Source organism: Centrocercus urophasianus, unplaced genomic scaffold (assembly GCF_019232065.1).
Source record: "Centrocercus urophasianus isolate 14NV4802_14NV808 unplaced genomic scaffold, USGS_Curo_1.0 seq_23, whole genome shotgun sequence".
In the NCBI taxonomy this organism is placed as follows: Eukaryota; Metazoa; Chordata; class Aves; order Galliformes; family Phasianidae; genus Centrocercus; species Centrocercus urophasianus.
The window spans coordinates 6,722,354-6,744,020 of NW_024884789.1; the positions used below are offsets into that span (position 1 = coordinate 6,722,354).

General features: G+C 48.7%; 1 protein-coding gene across 1 annotated transcript; it reads right to left on the reverse strand.

Annotated features, from left to right (window-relative positions):
* Window positions 1-894: 894 nt before the first annotated feature.
* Window positions 895-21,644, reverse strand: MRPL46 (mitochondrial ribosomal protein L46). Its single transcript, XM_042824522.1, has 5 exons — window positions 21,426-21,644; window positions 20,968-21,163; window positions 20,231-20,404; window positions 11,199-11,362; window positions 895-1,173 (listed from the first exon to the last, which is right to left on the reverse strand). Exons 1-5 carry the CDS (start codon window positions 21,642-21,644, stop codon window positions 1,156-1,158), a joined length of 771 nt encoding a protein of 256 aa, XP_042680456.1. The 3' UTR covers window positions 895-1,155.
* Window positions 21,645-21,667: the final 23 nt, after the last annotated feature.

A 21,667-nucleotide genomic window follows, 5' to 3' on the forward strand; every position in this document is an offset into this window, starting at 1 on the left:
GATAGGAATGCGGTTATGGGTGAGAATAGGGATGGGAAAGGAGATGAAGTTACGGATGGGAATAAAGCTGAGGATGGGGAGGGAGGTAAGGTTATAGATGGGGAAGGGGCTGGGGTTATAGATGGTGATGGAGGTAGGAGTAGGATGGGAATGGCAATATGAATGAGGATGGAGATGAGGAAGCACCTCCTCTTACCTCTCATCCTTCCAGGGAGGGTTCTCCAATGTGGTGCTTATGGGCAACCCCTGCCCTCACCCTGTCCAGGCTAGTCAAGATGCAGTGGTATGGAGGAAGCTGGATTCTGCTTCTACAGCCAGCTCTGAGGCTGGGAGCTGTCAGTTTAAACGTTCACAGCCTTGGTACAGCAGCATGTCACCTTCAAAGAGGACAGGGATGGATGCAAAGCAGAAAGAACAGAGGTTCTTTGCCCAGATCTTGCCCAAATCTCACCAGAAACATGCTATGGGACAATAAGGATAGATTTAAATATGCTGACAGTATTCAAGGCTCTGTTTACGAAGTTTCAAGATGCAGCGGTTGGCAAATATTGAAGCAGCAGGTTAACATCAGCCTTGACTTAGAGGATTTCTCACAACTGAGAATCCCAACCTCTGGCCCTACCACCAACCCAGTGACTGCAGGAGGCATGACCCCACTGTGCTGGGGATTCGTCTAACAAACCTTCTCCATTAGCAGCAGGATGGAGTCCCAGCAGCATAGGTTTCACAAATGGTCCTGAGCAGTTCTGGGCACCTGGTTGTCTCAGAAGTACAATTCACAAGGCACCACCAGCCACAGAAATGGATGGGAGAAGCAACAAATCCTCACTCCTTGGCATAAATGCTTTATAAAGAAGGAACAGGAGCATCTTAACCCAAGTGGCAGCAGTCCCCAGGGCCCCATCCCCATGTCACCCCACTCTCGGCTGGCCCATGCCTTCACGCATGACACGAGGATGGGGTTTCTCATCCATCCCTCATTGGGATGTCAGGGCTTTGGCAGCTAGTGCACCACAAGGTGCTCTCCCACCTCCAACACGAAGGTCTGTGCTCCATGAGAGCTCATCAGGATCAGGCAGAGGTTTGGTGCTGAAACCTGCATCTCCTCAGAGGATTGGGCATCCCTGCTCACAGCAGCATGACTGCAGGGCTTTGTCAGCTGATGATATGAGGCTGAAATGAAGACAAATGAGAGCAGAAGGAAAAAATAAAAAAATAAAAAGAAATCCCTCTTTCCAAAACACATTTGAACTCAGGATTAAAACAAACAAACAAAAAAAACCCACAACTCAGCACTGAGGATTTCTTTTCTTTTCCCTAAACTTCAGAAACTCGAATGTGGGTGTGAATATCACTTTAAGGATTTATGAAATGACACATGGCCTCACCTGTCAGCATGCCAAAATCTGAATGTCGGTTTTAATTACACCGAATATTTTACTTTCTTATGCAGAGGCATAATCAATTATCTTATTTAAAGGCATTACGATAATGTGTGTGTAAAATGGAGCCATTCCCTGTATTGCATTAGATTCTCTAATTATAGAAGAATGTTTGGAGCTAAAATGTCAGCCTGTCATCTGGCGGGTGTGTAATTCATGATCTGCATTCGCCGGCGCGGATGGAGCTGACAAAAATTGCATCCATTCCCTTCCACTGCTTTGGCCTCTGATTTGCTGGTCTGGAGGTGACAAATCCCATCCTGAGTCCTGCCCTGTCCCATCCCTAGGAAGGGAGCAGAGTTTGAGCAAATGCTCTGTGCCTGTGCGTGTTTCTTGTTAAAGCTGAGGGCAGACTCATCTTCAGGCCAGCACAGCACTTCTAGACACCCTCCTCTGAATTACTAACAACAAACCCCCTCCAACTCCTCAAAGCAGAGGGATTACATAAAAATAAAGCCTGTTCCTTGGGAACCCAGCCCTTTCTGCAAAAGCAGCCTGGAAACTTCCCTCCTGGATCCAGCCAGTTGCGTTTGCCAGGACAGTTCTCAGTCACATCCCCACTGTCATTTATGGGTTAGCAACCAGGATCAGAGGAACCCCTTTGGAATGGGGGGGGACAGATAGGCTTCACTTTTTGGTAATCATACAATCACTTGAGGTTGGAAATGATCTCTAAGATTATCTAATCCAGCCGCCCACCTACCACCAACATTGCCCACTAAACCACATCCCTAAGTGTTACAGCTGCCCTTTCCTTGAGCACCTCCAGCAACAGTGACTCCACTACCTCCCTGGGCAGGCTGTTGCAATGCCTCACCACTCGTTCTGAGAAGAATTTCTTCCTAATATCAAATCTGAACCTCCCTTGGAGCAACTTGAAGCCATTCCTTCTCATCCTATCACTGCTACCTGGGAGAAGAAGTCCCCAACCTGGCCACAACCTCCTTTCAGGGAGTTGTAGAGAGCGATAAGGTCTCCCCTGATCCTCATCTTCTCCAGTCTGAGTCATCCCAGATGCAGCTTATCATGCACAGCAAAGCAGAAATACTGTGCAGAAATAGCAGCAGTCAGGCAGGCACTTGGACCCATCGCCTGTCCCATGGGGCTCAGCAGCATCATCCCCAAGGCATCTCCTCCCGCAGCCAGGGACAGGGCTGAGCTCAGCCGGGCACCACTTCAAATCCTGCTCAGTCTCAAGCAGGAGAAAGGCAAAATCTGGAATTGCTCTGACAGCCCAAGAGCAGGGATGGTGATGCACACATGAGGAGCATCACCCTTGATGTGACACCTCAACAGCACCATCACAAAGAGGATGGTCCCGATGATGAGGTTGGTCTGATGGAAGGGGCAGTCCTGACAATGAAGATGATGGAGTTCACAGGGGAGCACAGGAGCTGGGTGCATCCCTAGGCTCTGTGCATCTCCAACCTCCTGGTACCTGGCACCACCTCCGCCTTCCATCACTCACCCCAGCATGTGGGTACCGTAATGGAGGCAGCCCAGAGCTGCCAAGGAGCTGCATCATGCCATTAGGAGGCTTATTAAAAAGTGATGCTCCAATTTAACACCTATTAGCAAGCGTGGTGCCCTTTAGCTGCACAGGGGAGCCTGCAAATGGAAGCCCCAGTTCCCAGCAGAACCCTAAGTGGCTAGGTTTAACTTTATGGCTCCAATTAGAGGCATGCTAAAGCAGCTCTGGCGCTGAGGATTTATTCACACTCGCTCCAAAGCCGGGCAGTAGCTGTGCCGTGGAGGGCGATGCTCTGTGCCATGCAATGCTGCAGCCCGGCTGAGGCACGCTGTGGGATTTAGGGGAGCAGCCGCCTTCCCGTGCAATCTGGAGTCACTTAAACAGTCTGCTTGTTCCAGGAGGTTCACAGGCTGTTTTCGCCTAATAAAGTCATTTCTTTTCAGCAGCTCACATCACCCAAACTATTTGTCACAGCAATGGGACTACACTAAGAAGGATAGCAGTGGGAGGACGCATACTGATTTGTAGGGTGGGGACTTGGCATCGTGTTGGGAATTCCCCATACACCTGTGCTTTCCCATTTCCCTAGCACAGCTCCATAAAGGAGTAAGGAGCCCCACTCATACTGCAGGGATGGGAGGCAATGGAAATGCCCTCTGCCCCATTCTGAACCCCATAGGGCACTGCATGGGGTCAGAGTTTTCTCCCACCTCCAGCACCACTCAGGTCACCTGGAGTGCCCTCACCATCATTACCTCACAGTGAGCAACATCCAACAGCTCTTCTTCCCTCTTCATTTATCAAACAAATAATTCCAAGCCCTCACAACCAGAGGAAAATTAGTAACAGGTGAAATCAGATTATAACAAGACCAAACTGTTCCTAGGCCAGACCAGGAATAATGTTTCCTTCCTTTCCCTTTTGCTGTTCTGTGGTTCGTATGGCCAAAAAGCAAATAAGAGAATGAAGCATACCTCTAAAGGAAAGCTGGCCCTGGCACCTTATTCCCCTGCTCTCTACATGGACCCAGCACACACCAAATGCACACCCTACAAAGTTGGAATTTCACAGCTCAGTGATGAACAGAGAAAACAATAAAACTTCATTCCAGCTCAAAGTCAACTATTTTGTTTCATGTATTAGAGCAAATTTATAGGGTATTTATAGCTCAGTTGTGCTCACTAAATGCCTTCTTCTAGGAAAGCAGTTAATCAAAGTGCCTACGTAGCTTTCCTTTAATCCCTCTCAGCCATCTATTACCACTGCTGGGAACCCGGAGAGGTTCAGCATCACCTATGTCAGGACAGGCACATGGTGGGGACATCAGCTCCGTGCCACTGCACAGCAGAACGCCTTTTGGTGCCATGGTGCACCTGCAGCTGGGCTGGGAGCAGTGCAGAGGTGTTCTTTCCCAGGCCTCCACCCCTCAGCACACCCTGCAGAGTGCTGCACAAGGCTGGCTCCTGCATGCTCCTGTCCCCCCCGTATCGGCACCTCAGCCAAACGCTGTGCTGCTCCCTCTTAATATAGAGGAGGGAAACATCTGAGATCACTGTGTTGTTTTTTTTTTTATTGTCGGATTTGGCAGCCTTTGCTATTTGCTTGGACTGAGACATAAATTGAATTTGGTTTTCTCCCGCTGACTCAGTTATCTGTTATAGGAATAAGCATGCAGTAATGCATTAGACAGGGGAAAGATTTTCAGGCACGGACGAGGTGGGATTTGCTGTCCCTGCCCCACGTTCTCCAGTGTGGCTTTGCATGGCCAAGGACCTGACAAGATCCATCTCTTTTCCCTTCAGCCACAGCTGACAATGGGATCTTTTGGTGACATCCTTTCGCTGCTCTTTCCCCAAACTCTGCAAAGTCTCAGCACATAGAAAATTTAACCAATGATGAAATCACTTCCTAAATCCACTCCCCACCCATATCCATCCTCCTCCCTCAATCCCCGTCAGTCACTTCACTGAAAACAGCACAGCAAAGCATTTCTGGGGTTCCCCAGGTGTGCCTGCAGCCATCTTTCTGCCCAAGGAGCCTTTGAGCTCCCTTTGCCCTCACGCCTCCTATCTGTGCAGACCAGGATAAATGCATGATGCTCTCTACACCCAAGGCTGCACCAGCTGTGCTGCGTTCTCCCAAGAACCCTTCCACCATGCCACCAGCTAGGGACTTTCCATGGGAAAACCACAAAGCCCTCCATCCCAGCTCCCAGCCACACAGCATCCCTGAAGCCACAGCACACTCTGCAGGCACTCTCACTACAGCACTCACCCCAAACCCTCTGCAAGCGTGACCATTACAGCTCCAAGCCCCTTCCAGCCCACAGACCCAGGGAGGGTCACACCTGCCTGCATTCGGGTCCGTGTATGGTGCCATGCTCAGAAGCAAGAGGGATGATGGAGCTGCAAGGAGGCCAGAAGAGGACATCCCTGGCATAGGGCAGGTTGCTGCTCAGCTCTGATTTTGCTAAAACGGCAGAAAACTTCACCAACTTCAAAGCAAACGTGTGCTTGTAGGCTGCAGTATTGAGCTCTGTGCCCGCCCCAAGCTTAAAGGTCCATTAAGGAATCATAGAATCAAGGCTGAAAAGATCTCTAAGGTCATCCAGTCCAACTGTCGACCCATCCCCACCATGCCTACTAACCACATATCTCTCAGTGCCACATCTCTGTGGTTCTTCAACATCTGGAGGTTCAGGAAGCCTTTCCGGACACTGAAATTGCTCCCAGATGTGCAAACTAAACAAAAACAAGCAAGTTCCAGCCCTGATGGGGTTTGTTGTAGAGGTGTCAAGCTGCAATGGTACAGCCCAGCTGGAGCCGTCCACCACGCACCTCAGACACGTGTGCCTCTTGCAGGTATTTAAAAATAGAAAGAATAACAACCTCCTCTCGCCTTCCTGCCTGGTTGGAGAAATAGCTTAATTAGTTAATAAGGGGTTTAATTTGTCACGTCGCTGCGCAAAGAATTTGCAGAGGGCAAGTCAACAAGTCAAAGAAATGAGCATTAGTGGGGCAGGGAGGGCTTGTTGGAAAAGATCCCTAAGATCGTCTAGTCCGACTGCTGACTCACCCCTGCCGTGCCCACTGACCACATCCCTCAGTGCCACATCCCCACGGTTCTGAACACCTCTGGGGACAGTGACTCCACCACCTCCCTGGGCAGCTGTGCCAGTGCACCGCCACTCTTTTGGAGCGGAAAAGCGAAATGGAGGAGATGGACTTTAACACTTCTCCGGGCCAAGGTCAGCTGGCAGCCCAGGAGAATCTGAAGGCTTCTCCCCAGCCCGCAGCAAGCCAACAACTCATCTGTTGTCCCTTCCATGTACCATCTGGGTGTCACTGGAGGTAATTCCCAGCTCGACGGCTCACCAGAGGCAGTGAGGGAGGCCCCAGTTCAAGAAAAGACAAAAGGGTTCTTTCTTCATCAGCATTAACCTCAGCAGCTCTCGAGAAAAATTCTGGGCAATTAGTGGAGCATAAGAAGATTTATAATTGAAATCTAGTTTGTAGCACTACAGGCGGCTCCCTCAAAAGACATTTCTCATCAACAAAAAAAAAAAGGGAAGAAAAGAATAGGGGGGGGGGAGAACTAGTTAAAGAGTTTCAAAATCTCGACGAAAACTCCATTTAGTTTAACATTGCATGATAGCTTTCATAATTCAGAACAAAGTGCAAAGCTCTTTAATGAGGCCATTAATGACCCTTTAATTTACTCCACCAGGGCTGAATTCATAAAACATTTATGTTCCATTTACACAGGATTTTCATGCGACTCTTCGGGGCAAGTCAGCACCGCAGCGCAGGTGGGATGAAACGAAGGCTTGGTGCTTCTGTTCCCTCTGCTCTGCTCTCTCCTCACCCTGCTGCTACAGCTCTGCATGTGCCTTTTAATTCTGCTAGAGAAACTGCAGGGACCCTGGGGGGGGAAAGAGCCTTTTTTGACCCTTCTGCATGGTAAACAGATGCAGAGCTTTCTCTTACATTTCTGCTTTAGGAACAGTGAAACCCTTTTTAAGGTCCAGCTGGGGCATCGCAAGCCAGATTTAGGTTGTTTTTTTTAGGATCATTACAGCCCAGCTCCAGTTCAATATTCACCTGTCCTCCCTGTAGCTCTGTCAGGTTTGCTACCTGGGGGAAGGGTATCCCACCAGACTGGGGCAGAAATGGAGGATGGAAGGATGCAGGTGTTAGAAGCTCCCTGCAGCAGGAACAGGGGGCTCTTCACCCCATTCAGCACTGAGCAAAGGTGACATCTGAATCACAGGTCATGCTCCAGCCCAGCTGCCTTTGGATCCAAACCAAGCCCTTTCTCTCTCACCAGTTTTTCTTCTCCTAAGGGTTTCACACAGGGAGAGACGCACAGGGATATGGTAAATTCTTACATCAGTTGAAACATCTTTAAAAAAAGAAACACTCTTCCTCGTTTATCCCAAAGATCTCACTCTCATGGCTCTAGAAGATGTCAGTTTTTAAGCACCTTCAGATAAAAAGAGCCATTAATTATTGCAAGTGCATTCACATCATCTGAAGTTTGCTCTTAGCAGCCTTCTGACATTCACCACTTCTGGTCTGCTTCTGGCCTTGATGAAAGGAGAGTTTCTTGCACCAGCAGCCCATGATTCGCTGCAAACTGAACTTCTTCAGGCACCTGTGCTGTTCTCAAAGAGAACCTTGCCACACCTGCCAGGGCAGGACCATCCCAACAGGTCCCCAAGGAGGGACTGCAGGGGAAAAGGGGCGGCACTGGAGGCTGAATGGGACTCTAGAGAGGGATTTGCAAAGAGAACAAACTCCCAGTCCAACTCAGGAGGACACAGGTCCCACAGTGCCTGGAGAACCAGGCACGGAAAGCCTCTGCAGAGAGGCAGGGAAGATGCTTTCAGGCTGTTGGCAGAGAAAGAATTTGGAGCCCATTGGAGAATATGTCAAGAGTCAACATCCGTCATGTCTACAAGTGACAGGAACATTGTGTGCCTGAAGGTCTGAGAGCTGGCTCTCCCTGCAGGATGGGGCCGGTGAAGAGTGGGGACACTGGCTCAGCAGGAGTTTTATTTTCCATAGCACTTGCCCTCCTCTCCTCAAACTCAGGTTGGGTTGTCGCTCTCATTTCCCTCTTCACCTCCGGTTTTGCTGACGCAAGTTGGAAACCTGACGGACCATCAAGGTACTGACACTGTTTGCTTCGGGATGGTTCATGAGTCATCCTCCCTGCTTCACAGCTAAAAGGATTGCTGATGCTGATGTCCTCAGAAGGGACACATCAGCAGGAACATCACTACATTTGAAGCTATGTCAGTGCTCATCAGCACTGGGCTGTGCACACAGGTTTATTATTGTAGGGTCTCCAGCACACACTGGGTCCTGCACACCAGGTTTGTTGTTATGGGGTCATTCTTTTGTTTTTATCAACTTTGGGGAAGGAAGCAGAGAGGAAGATTGCTTGACCTACCTGGTTCATTCATGCAGAACTGCTGTGCAACATAGAGTCAGATTTGTCAGAACACTTACATCACAAAAAGAGACTACGGCCAAAAGAAATTTTAAGCATGGTTAAGGAAAAAACAAACAAACAACAAACTAGCCCACAGATATACAGTCCTAGGGGGAGGAAAATAGGACAGCACTTACCCAAGCACTCTAAGTGATGTTGGAATTTCACATTCAACACTGATCTAAGCACTGGAAGTGGCAGGAGCCTGGCACAATACAGGATAAATAGAATTCCAAAGCATTCAAGTCTGAACAGGGGGCATCTAAGTTTCCTTGCTGAAATCACAAAGAGGCACGAGAGCAGCAGCACTGAGGAGACTCTGTAGAGAGGGACAGCTGTCCCCAGTGCTGGGATCACTCCTGGGACGTTGCCCTGTACAGTGATGGTTGAGTGGCAGAGAGCAGGGAACAGAGCCAGGTCTGAGAGCTCAGAGACCTCCTTCCTGCTGGCAGCTGGGGGGTCGTGCTGCCCTTGGCTCCAGCAGCAAGGGGCCCTCACTTTATTGCCGTGTGACTCCCAGAGTCAGCAAAGCAGGAACCCCATTCAAACCAAACACTGGGTCGTCTACCAAGCAAAGGCTGCTATTTAGTTAGAAACACACAGCCTCTTATTATTACATTTCCCTGGAAAAAAAAAATTATGTTTGAATTAGAGAGAAAAATATTTAGTGAAAAACCAAACATCCACGTGCGCATGGAGTCCTCAACATACCATAAAGACTCCATACCCTGTTCAGCACATCTCTGCATACAACAACCATCTCTAGGTAAGCCCACAGCCAGAGGTTAGGTTGTCCACACTGACACAGCGGGCAGCAGCTACAGGGTGGTAAAGCTGCCCAGGTCTGCACTGATTTCTTACCCTTTCCAGATGGCTCCAAGAGCTGAGACACACTTGAGGGCATGCAGTATGTGGAGCCAACAGACATACCACAGTTATGAGGATCTTTTCATATTTTAGCCATGCCTAAAAGCACAGTTTCAGCCACAGCTGAAAGACATTTGCATATATACCCGAGTGATCTGAGCACCTCTTGACAGCCCAATGTCTCTACCTCCACATCTGAGCACAGAGACACCTGAGGATCCCCATGTATTCATTTTCCTTCTGCTGCTTTAAACCACCCAGGAGAGGGCAGCTGGGATACTGCAAGCCTCAATCTGATCACTTCAACAAGTGATCCAAACCCTACAGGAGCAGGGGTGACACTCACAAGGTGCCTGTGCAGTGAAAATCATGGTGGTTTCACAGCTGAATCATGAGCTGGAATGGACCCTTCAAGGCCATCTGGTCCGACTCCCCTGCACTGAACAGGAACACCTACAGCTGATCAGGTGCTCAGAGCTCCGTCCAGCCTGACTGCAGTGTCTGCAGGGATGGAGCAGCCACCACCTCTCTGGGCAACCTGTGCCAGTGCCTCACCGCCCTTACTGCAAAAAACTTCTTCATTATATCCAGCCTAAATCTACCCCCTTTTAGTTTGAAATCATTTCCCTTGTCCAATCACAACAGATCCTACTAAAGAGTGTCCCCTTCTGTCTTACGGCCCCTTTAGATACTGAGAGGCTGCTCTCAGGTCTCCCCAGAGCCTTCTCTCCTCCAGGCTGCACAACCCCAGCTCTCAGCCTGTCCTTGTAGGGGAGGTGTTCATCCCTCCGGTCATATGTGTGGCCCTAAGCAGGATACAATCAGAACACCAGTGGGAAAGCCCTGCAGGGCTGTTTTTCTTAGCACAGCTGCTGGATCTTCTAATCAAGGCTATCAGATACACTGATATCATGCTTATAATGGTATAACTCTATATCAGTGTAGTGGCACAATGGATTTACAAAGGAGCAGTATATGCAGAAATAGGCATTCATGCTTGCTAATCCCTCATAAGCCTGTAATCCTGATTCTTTTTTTTTCCCCAAATAATAAGTGCAGATCTATTAAGACCCTATCACTCCCTGCGTGCTAAATTCTTTTTTTCCTGCCTGGAATCTGCTATGTACCCTACATGTGCATGGCAGGGCACAGGGTAATGTGCCACCAGCAGCAACAATGGATGGCACACGCTGAAATCTTACCCTACAGCTCCACTTGCACCACCAGCAGGAGCATGTGGAAGCAGTCACAGCTTCACCAGTTCTTGTTTATGGAGAGCCTGAGGATGCTTTCTGAAGGCATTTCTACATCAGAATGAAACACATTTATGTGCAAGCAGTAAGCAAGGGGACACCATCGAGGTTTGACAGCCTCCCCCCACGCCAGCCTGGCAGAGGTTTTCCACATTCCTCTCACTGGCTGTGCTGCCAAATCCACACCTCCAGCAGCAACCCCAGCCACAGACAGCTATTTCCAGGGAGTCTTGGTACCAAACAGCTTTTTACAACCCTTTTGTAGCTAACCACATGTGTACAACCTGGAAACAACCCTTCCAGAAGTGACAAAGTAATAGTCACTAATTACACAATTAATTTATTCTTTGGCACTAATAAAAAAAAAATTAAAAAAAAAAAAAAAAAAAAAGGATTTTCATTACAAAGGAGGGTAAAAACAATCTAAGGATTTGTTTAATTAAAACTACAATGTACTAAATACAAATAATCCTAATGATACAGACAACATTGTAATTGTGTAATTAGTAATCACCTACAGAAACCATGTTTCTCTGTCTCTAAAACCACTGACTTTTCTTCTTGCTGTTTGTTTTTCCCTTTTTATTGCATGTAACCATCCTCAGGGCACGCAAATCACAACAGCAAATTGCTGCACACAAGCTGCTGGCTCCATGTGCCATCCCTTACCTGCAGGCAGAGGCACTGCATCCACACTGCTTGCATCCCAATCCCCATTGAGTTGCTCAGTGTCCCTCTGTCCACGATGAACACTTCTGTACCAGGGCAGAATTGTGACTCCAGCCACAAATTGCTGTTGGGATGGAGCTGACAGGCAGAACAGGCACAGCCTTCTGAAAAGGGAGCCAAGGAGCAAACTGTTAGCCCAGCGCTATATATATATTATGCTTACGTGTCCCGGTGTTAACCAATGTTACATATATATTTTAAGTATTCATATATTCATAGCTATAAAGGCCCTTTTTCTACTTGAGCTAAATTGTATAACCGTGACCTATTGTCCCAGAAGGCTTTTTATTCTTGTTAAATGGGCACTGAGATTATAACGCTCCTTGCTAGTAGGTGCAGCAGTGTTCTGGAGCAGACAGGGAAGATGGATGGTCCTGCTGAAGCTCAGCAAAGAGGGCAAAGCAACTCATGACAGACACGAGAGCTGAGCAGTGCTGCAGTGTACCTGTTCCTCATCCCTCCCCAAAAAAGAAAACCAACCAAGATACAACCAAGCAGCAGAAGGGGCTGGCTGTGCCTTGGGAGAAGGCAAGGCTGTCACCTAGCCTCACCCCCTCCCTATACATGGCTCCTGGGACTTGTCACCTGTATGCTGTCAGAAGAACGGGGACAAGGCTGGCACCGGTGCCAGGGTGCATGGATACCGTGTCCCCTTGCTCTGACACAGGCAGGGTGGAAGTGGCAGCAAGCTGGCTGCTCCGCCGGTGCCAGATGGTGGATGAGATTAAAAGAATTTGATTTTCAAATAATCCATAAACCTGGCTGAGCTAATGTCGTTTCATATGCATTATCTTGTAATCCCAGGGAAGAGAGCATTTCAGAGCAAAGAGCCTTACTCTCCCTCCCTGCAAGGACTCTAACAAGCTATAGATAATCCCCTTTTTGTTGGAAGGTGCTTAGGGGAAGCGACAACACCCAGCGAGGGGCTGCGGCTGCACAGCTCCATGCCCGGGGGGACAAGCAGCTGCCTGGCACTGCAGGGGCCGTCTCACCCTTAGCACTGTAGGGTCAGGGGCAGCAGTTGGCAAAGCCAGAACCCCGGGCGATAAGGGAGAGTAAGGAGGGATTTTTGCAACTCCTGCCCCCTCATGACACGTGGAAGCCCAGCAGCCCCAAGCATTCTACATCATCAAACCCAGCTGCCTGATCCCTGCCTCATTTGCCTGTCCTAGAGATTCCACTGAGCATCTGGTTACCCACTGAGCCTCCGTGGAACAAACGCGACCCACTGCTGGTCCTTGGGACCCTTTGGAGTTCAAGCCACCACGTTAAGAACTAGCGATCCCTGTTCCAGGTTTAGGTTCCCCACTCTGGAGCGGGTGACTTTAAGGGGAAGGAATGGGAAGCTCCACGATGGGGATTTCCCAGTCACTGTCTGCCATCTAGTGCCCAGCACAGAGCACAGGCAGCAAGCAGCGTGCAACCCCATCCTTGGAGGAATTTCTCTTACGCTGGAGCCACGATGCGATCACTGTGCTCCCAGTGCAGGGAGTTCCCCACCCTGCTCCTCCCTCTGCACCAGGGAAAGGGTTTGGAAATCAAACAGCCCAAATCCTGGAGGGATTTAATAAGGAAAAAGGCCCAAAGCAAAGGGAGGTGACTGCACAGTCCTGCCCAAGAGCACCCAGCACAAGCCTGATGTGCAGGGGCCTCAATAGCAGCTTGTAAGTGCAATGCCCAGCTACAGCAAGGTAACTAAATGCAATACATGCTGCTTTGCAACGTGCTGCTATCCTCAAGGTCATAATGCTGTTGTCAGCAGCTCCAAGCAGAACGGTGCGCGCTCACATTGTGTGAGGAATGCCACAGACAGACTAGGAATAGGGAGTGTGAGGGAAAGGGGTAAGGTGTGATGCTTGTCAGCAACGTGGAGATGGACAAACTACAGAAAAAAAGGCAGGGGACAAAAATTAAGAAACAAAACTAAGAGACACCGATTCAGGTACTGTAGGTGTTGAAGACACCAGTAAAGTTTCCCGACCAGATCAATCCATGGGAAACCACTGCAGCAGGAACGTGGCACCAGCAGCCACCCCATCACACCTCACTGCTCTCCTAAAGCCCAGCCAACATTCCCAGCCCGTGCCCTGGGTAATACCACAGCTCAGAGGCAATTGCTGCTTTGTGGAGGCACACATTGGTGTTTGACATAAACAGGCTGCAGCGGTCATTTGGAAAAGCCAGCCAGGGCAGCAGCTCACAAACACGCAGAGCCAGAGTTACTGATTAGCACAGGGCTCCAATTTCCTTCAATGCTTCCAAAAAAGCACTAGGCAACATTAACGAAAGGATTACACAGAATTCAAAAGCAAATGGGATTTGTGACCTGTTGTATTAACCGGGGACTGGAGAAAGCTCTACAGAGAGAGAACACTGGTGGCAGGTCACCAAACCAATTATTAAGAGCTCACAGATCACAAAGCTGGATACATACACACATCAAGACAAGTTTCTGTTTGCCTGCAGAAGCAGAATGCTGGCTGGACCACCCTCCCAGCCCAGCATGCTTTTTCAGTGTGTCTATTAAACCTGGATTATACCTGGTTACTTTCCCCAGTAACTCACTTCCCCCACAGGTTTAATGCAGAGGAATAACATATGGGAGGGTGAAACCTGAAAGGAGAAACATAATGGGCATAATTACTTTGATAGATGAGAGAATGCAGAAAGCTGGCATGCAGCATGAGGAGGCAGCAGCCTGCCCCTGGGGGCAAACCTTTACCTATGAAATCTTGCAAGCTTTGTCTCATTTAATTATAAGATGGGATGACCACAGTGGCTGGGTAAGGGGCCGGCTCCTTCTAGCACTCTTCTTGCTTCTGGAGGGGGCTTTGATGAGGCCATGAGTCCTGAACCCACTGCAAAAAGGCTTTATTGCCTTGCCTGGATTTTGAAGAAGTTTTACGTCAGCTCAAAGTCCCTTCTTATTTCAATCAAGAAGTGTCCTTGTGTCTCCAAGCATTGCCTATGAAGTCCTGCCAAAGGACTGTATAACACCCCACAATCTGTAATGGAAACGTAGCCTCGACAGTGAAGCTGTATCCAGAACAACCTGAAAGGCTTCCTGCTGCCAGCATTTTGTGCTTACCTCACAAATGCCCAGGTTTGCTTTTTGTGGGCTGGGCGTTGAGGTCTCAGCAAAGTTTCTGGAGCAATTTTACCAACTTCCAGTAGCTCTCCTCCTTTTATACCAGTCTTTATCTTTGCAAAGGAGTGCAGCACTCTGCCTGTGCCACTCGGTGTTCATCCAGAAATAGGAGGGGAAAAGCATCATTGAAACAGAAAGATGAGACATAACCCAACCACATCACTGGTGACCTTATCTCAACCAGACCTCCCATGCCATTTTCTGCTGGACCTCCTAGATGCCCTGAGCAGAGCATCCCATGATGTTTTCCATGAAGGCTTATGCAGTGCTCACAGAAACCCTGGGAACTGATGAAAAACTCCTTCCCAAGAGACAGACCCATTCCAAGACACAGGAAGCTTAGGCAGAACAAGAGAGGTGGAGCCACAGAAGATCCCTCATCCTATGGGACAAAACATGGGGTGAACCCAGAAGCTGGGATGGCCTCATTCACCTAAGCCAGCCTATCCCTTGCCCCTGCAGGAAGGGCCAAACAGGGCAGCTTTCCCTGTTCTAACAAGCTCTGAGCTGTACTTGGGAGCAATAGTATCTCTCCTCATTCAGGTTTTCAGAGAGCAGGAAGCAGTGTAGCCTGTGGCTCTGGAGGCCTCTCCTGGCTCTAAATGCATTTATCTTCCAAATACTGAGGTATTTTAGTTGCTTGGAGCCAGACAGAAGGAGAAAAAAAATAAGTTTCCTTTTACATGAGAAAGCATACGGTTCTGAACAGTTTGGTGTTACTGTATCACAAAACATGCAAAGGTGGTTCTGCTTCGAGGCCACCAACTCCCAAAACTCCTGCTGACAGGGCAGGATATCAGCTAAGGAAGTTATTTTGTAGGGGAAGCAGCAGAAATCTGTTCCTGTGAAGTTGAGAAGTGGTTTTAGTAGGACCTGTTATCTCTCCATTGCTGGAGAGGACAGCTAGCATCCAATTTGTCACAAAGAAAGCCTTCACCTCTCTCTTCCAACACAGTGACTGAAGCAGTAACAGAGGAGTTTCAAACTGCAGTTGATACTTACATTCATTTCTGCTTCTGGAGTTTTTTGCAATGGCTGCTACACTGCACTGCACCAAGGAAAGGTCCTCCATTCAGATATGCATCTTTCTGTGTTGAGGGCAGAATGATCCGACTTCTGTGTACTGCCCTCACGAACAGGAGTGCTCTGTGCAGAAAATGGCTTTGAAGAGCAGAAAGTCTCTGCAGTCTGTCAGCACTCTGCAGCTTTCTCCCCAGGCTGTGCAGTGTGGAGAAGATAACACTCCAATAATGGCCTTGGCGGCTGCAGTACCAATCTCACATTGGACTTCTCAGCTGAGCTCCACACGGCTGCTCTCAAAGTGAGGAATCACAGGAGGCCCTTTCCAAAACACAGCTCTCTGACACACACTTCACAGGAGAGCTCTTCAATTGATCTGACAGTGCCTTGCACTAGAGAGCTACAGCAAACCTGGTGCCTTTCCAGCTATCCGCTGCTGCTGCTTCACATGCTGATGGAGAGAGCTCATGAGGAGGCAAAGCCAAAGTGAGAAAAACCTTGAGGCTCTGGGAGCAAACGAGCACCAAACTTCCCAAACAAACAGGCAAATACTTGCATAGTTCTCTGTCACACTTGCAAGGTGAACTTCACGTGTTTTGCTCAGCATAACTCATCTGCTTCCCCTACTCGTTGTGCTGGGCTGCATTCAAGGCAGCTCTCTCCTAGCCACAACTTGAGAGGTTTCTTCAGCTCCAGCAGGGAGAGGGGCTCTCTCAGAAAAGGCCCCAAGGTGCTGTGCTGGCCTTTCAATAGATAATAGTTAAAATAGATCAGCTACCTGACCAGACTTCTGCAGCTTCACAAGGAGTATGTGTAAGTTTGCACAGAGTGAAAAATTAATTTGTAGCCACAGATTTCTGAAACTGCCACTGTGATCTGCTACAGGACCTTTGGGAGTAGAGAGAATATGCAAAAAACATCTCCTCTCCCCTAGGAAATCTCCATGGTATGCTGCCTTCCCCCTCACAGAAGCCAACGGGAAGGGCAACACACAGAACAAGAAGTGAGCAAAAGCACCCAAACAAGGGGATCAGGGATTGTTTACAGCAACTAACTGAGGGTTTTAAACAGAATAAACTGCAAGGGAAAAAATAAAAATAAAAGGCTATGTTCCTATGTAGACTGGGAGCAGCAATTCTTGTTTTAGGTGCTGAGGAAGCAACAGTTTCAACTTTGAGAGGAGACTCGGTTTCCTGTGCACCCGCTGCCTAGAAGAACAAAGACCTGATCCTGAGGAAGAAAGAAACAAAATTTAGAGCTGTTGATTCTGACCTGTCCATTGCTAGAGGGAGCTACTCCTCTCAGTACAGACAGTGCTCAGAGACTTCACTGCTTGAGCAAGCCAGAAAAGTTGTCCAGGTTCAAGATGAGCAAGCTTCCTGTACAGCCTTTTCTCTCTTTTGTGCACTTAGATTTGAGATTAAAAATGCACTGATTAAATACCATCTTATATACTTTGAAAGTCTCATGCCACACCACAAAACCTGCCTTTGGCATGGGAAGTGAAGAAGAGAACTTGGCAAGGAGCTCAACCGAGCCTGCACCCACAAAGCTCTGCTCAGAAGCTGCATGCTACAGAGCTAGCAATAGCTTGAAATGGGGGCAGAGAACAGCAGAATCCAGAGCTGCCTGCATCCATTGCCCCAGGCTGCTAGGGATTCCAGGGGCACAGCCTGAGGGGAAGGACTCACCTCACCCCTCCACAGGAGCTTTAAGTCTCAGAGAAGGCAGCGCTGACCTCCAGACAGCGGCCAAAACATCTGCAGTTTTGCAGGCATGTATTCTACTCCACATTTACCTCCTCTTTGTAAATGCCCTCCACTGCAAACAGCCTCCTTTGACAGTTCTGTATGGGTGTTTCAAGAAACCAAGTTCTGTTTATAGTTTATGACAAGCCTTCAGCTCTCAGCTGCCCAGCATTAGAAAATGAGGCTACTGAGCTACTCCCAACCCCAATGGCTCATGGAGTGATTAAGAACAGCTTTAATTTGAGGTCTGCAGCTCTCAAAGGATTGATGAAATATATATAGCAATCTCCAGCTCCACCTCTGTAAGACAAACACTTTCCAGATGATTAACAACACCCATTTCCTCCCTCTCCCTGCCACCAAAGGCAGATTCTTTGCAAAGTCTAACCAGTGCTGGGCTCACATTCTGAGTGTAACGCTGTAATGTGAAGGAAAACACAGCAATGACAGTGGAATAGCAAAGTCTTATGTTGCAGGAAGTGAGAATATGCTCAAATGCAGCAGCTGTGGACACAGAAACAAAGAAAAAAGAAATCTGCTTACCCTTGGAAAGCCTCGGGTACGCAGGAATCTCCATCAGGATCCCCTTGCCTCCACTGCCAACCCTCAAATGAGGTCTGGGAAGGGGTGGATCCTGGTTCTACCCCTTCCAGTCACTCAGATGCATTGCGTTGCATACATATGAGTTCCCTTGGGTTGGTCCTGCCTTCCCACCAGGTGCTCAATCACTGTTTCAAGCTGTAACTTAGCATTTCCACTACACTAACAGTAACACAACCAGAAAAAGCACTTCAAGAAACACAACCAGATCAGAGAGATGAGACTGGGCCATATAAGCATAAGATAGCCCTTCCAATAAAGAAATTGGAGGAATAGGTTCAGGCTACCTGAGACAGACTCAGCTGGGCTGCATTAGCCGTGCTGCCCTAGTACACTGGGAACAGGAGCTGAGAATCAAAGCCACCTTTGAGGCTGCTCACAGGAAGTAGGAACACTAGAGCTGCCTTTCCTCTGCAAGCAAAAGTTAGCCTTTCAGCCCAGAAGGAACTGCTGATCAAATAGTTCTCCCCTTCAGAGTTTCAGACCCAAGGGGACAGTGGTGTAGGTGGAAAAGTAGCAGTCATCTAAAGAGCTACTGCCTGTTTCTCATGCATCTTTCCACTCAAGGTCTTTCTGGGGCCAAACGCAGCTCCAACATGGACAAAATGTAACAAAGCATTGAACAACTGCAGCTTCCAGCTCCCCAGAAACATGCGTTGCCCAGCCCTGTTAGCCCTTACTTGCTGCCTGTGATCCAGTACTAGCAGTCTTGTTTCTGGCTAGAGGAACCTAAATCCATGGGTGACACTGTAAGGAAATCTCAGCAAGCAGGGACAACGAACTGCTTACCTTTGGAGAAGTTCCCCAGGATCACACAAGGAGCTCAGCCAACGTGTCCAGAGAGATCAAAGTGTTGCTGGAAACGCTGGTGGAGCTGCCTCAGGCCTGCAAAGCTAACCCATGGATAAGCATCTGACTGCTGCTCTGCTGCACTGAGCAATGTGCATATCCTCCCCAGAGCAACATAACAACCCGGAAGAAAACTACAGTTTCAGAGGCTGGAATGATGCCAAAGAAAATCACTCCCCTGTCAGTTCTCCCATTATCTAGCTGGCTAACCCCCCTCTTGCACCTAAGAACATCATCTGCCAGCTGGAAACAAATGTAACTATCCAGCACTGCTCTTAGTTACAAAAAAAAAGGCTTCATCTTAGTTAAGAGCAGTTGCCAGAGATGAGCATTGGCCATCTCTTAGAAGAAACCATTTGAGCTCCAGACCACAACACGAGTCTGGTGAGGAGCCTCCTGGGTACCACAGCCCCAGGGAACCACATGCTTGGAGAAGAACAGATCACAACACACATTTCCAGAAAAGGTGGAGGAGGATTCAACAAGAGCAAAGAACTCCCTGAGGAGAGCTTCACTTGGGAGTATAAAGTTTTAATATTTATTTAATACAGGCCTGGTGAAGAGAACTGGGAAATAAGGCAAAAGCAGTTTATCCTCCAGAGTCCTGCTTAACATCCCATTCACACAGACCACACGAAGCAGCAGCTGTGCTCCTCCCCAGAGTCACATTCCACATCTTGCCCATCTGCCTGAGCACAGCCTATCACTTATAAGTCCAGAAGGAATCGATTGATTTTTTTCAGGTATTCCGACTTCAAGTAATCTCCCAGCTCATCCTTTGTAACCCACAGATAATCTTTCTTCAGCTCTGCCTGGGACAAATCACTGCTTTGGAGGAAGGCTTTGTAGAAGAATACTTTGGCTCCCACGTTATCCTCAGTCCTGATGGCCCTGGGGAATTTATACTTGTAAATCCCATATGGTGCATTCCCCAGGATTTTGGCTTGAATGTGATCGCCTGCAAGGCCCCAGCAAAGGAAACAGAAAGCAAAACATAAGACACAGAGCAATAGTAATTGCACTTTCATAGTCACAGACACACAGCATATGACTTTATATCTGGTTCAGACTGTTCTCTCTTCTAGCAGAAATACTGCCAATTTTAAGTCTCTTCTCATGAAAAAGCGACTTGTCTGAAGCTCAGCAAGTCCTTGCAGAACAAGGGAGAGAGCATCACACTCTGCCAACACACATCAAAAAGCAAGGAAATGCAGGTTTGCTATCACCCATCTGCCACAAAAGCTGATACAGGGCAACAAGACTGAAAGAGAAGCTGCACACTTAGAGCAACCATTCAGGGGACATCTAGTGAAACTCAAACATCAGACTGCAAGAGCTTCACACTGCAGCTGCTGGCAGTCAAAAATCCCAGCCCCTAGCCTGCTGGCTCCGTCAGCCCCTCACAATGCAGTGCTGCTGAGCACAGGATCACAGCTCTTGCCAGAAACCCCACCACATTGGATATATCTCTACGCCACGAAATACCTCTTCCCAGCAGATGGGAGGCGATTTTGCTACAGATGGTGAATATCTCTTAGGTAGGGCAAGGGAAAAAAAACAACTTAGACAAAGAGGAGCGAGAGACAGGCACACAGCAGACTACATACCTAAAAACGTAGCCATGGCTCGCTCAACTGTGCTTCGCAGAGTCTCTCCAGGCTGCCATTCCGCTTGAGGCAGGAGCCACAGCTCTTGGTTACCAATTTTCTGTTTCACCAGCAACATCAGGTTACTGTCCAGCTTTCTGTTCAATGATGTTCGATCGTTTTTTTTATCAGCCTCTGCCAAAAAACAACACATGCTGGAAATAAAATCTCCTGGCCACACTGGAATCGCTATGATTCATCACCTCTCTTTATATCCTTCCAACAACACAGACACAGATATCTGAAACAAGACAAGAATCTAGCCAGAATTACTCTCAGACACTCTGAAGGCCAATGCAGGATTCAGAAAAATACTACTGCCAAAGCACACTCCACCTAGTCCATTTTCAAGGGAATTTGTGGCAAGAAGCTTGGATCTCCAGCTTCTGAAAAAAAAAAACAGTAAGAGCAACGGGAAAGCATGAGAACCAAGGTTTCTCTTATGTGGAAACAATCACCATTTTACCTACTTTACTCTCATTAAGGTTGTATGAACACATGCATCTTCTTAACACTGATTCCACTGACAGATGATTAACTTCTCATGCGTTGACCACGCTGCCACAGCATCAAGATTAAAAACAAAACAAAACAAAACAAAAAAAACAAAAACAAAAACCTCAAAAAATGCCCTTCTTCATCAAACAGCCCTCAGCTGTGCCTGGCAGAGGACTGGAGCACAACACTTCCACAGGTACCTGTAATCCGCGGGGCTGGGCTGAACTGCAGCAGCTTCTGTTCCCACTTCTCCTCCAGGTCCTGAGCCATAACAACCGTTCTGCCCAGCTCTTCATCTTCATCATCATGCAAGCCTTCCTTCCTCCTTCTTAGCTGCTCCTCCTCCTCCAGCTTGCGGATTTCGTGGTCGGAATAGTGGCTTTTCTCCAGCTCTATCTGTAAGGGCATCATAAAGACCACTCGGCCACCAGCACAATCAGAGATCGTTGAGGTTGGAAAAGACCTCCAGGATCACCCAGACCACCCCCCACCGTGCCCGCTAACCACAGCCCTCAGTTGCACATCTCCCATCCTCGAACACCTCCAGGATGCGGTCTGACTGCAGTGAGAGCCCAAAACCGACCGCAAGACCCGAGGTGCCTCCAGCGGACCCCCCAGCCCCGGGGCAGCCATTTTCCTTCGGGCAGCACCCCGCTACCTGCTCCATGAGGGCCGCCATCTCCTCTTCCTCCTTCCGGAGGGGCTGCGTGATGCGGGGCAGCCTCAGCAGGCACAGAGCCCCGAAGAGCTTCCACGGCCGGGGAGCAGCAGCGAGAGGAGCGGTGCTCAAGCTCCGGCCGCACCCCGCAGCCCGCCACGCGCAGGCCGCCATCGCGCTCTGGCGAAAGCCGCAGAGCCGCGAACTGGGCGCCGCCATCTTTCCTCCCAGCTCCCGTCGTG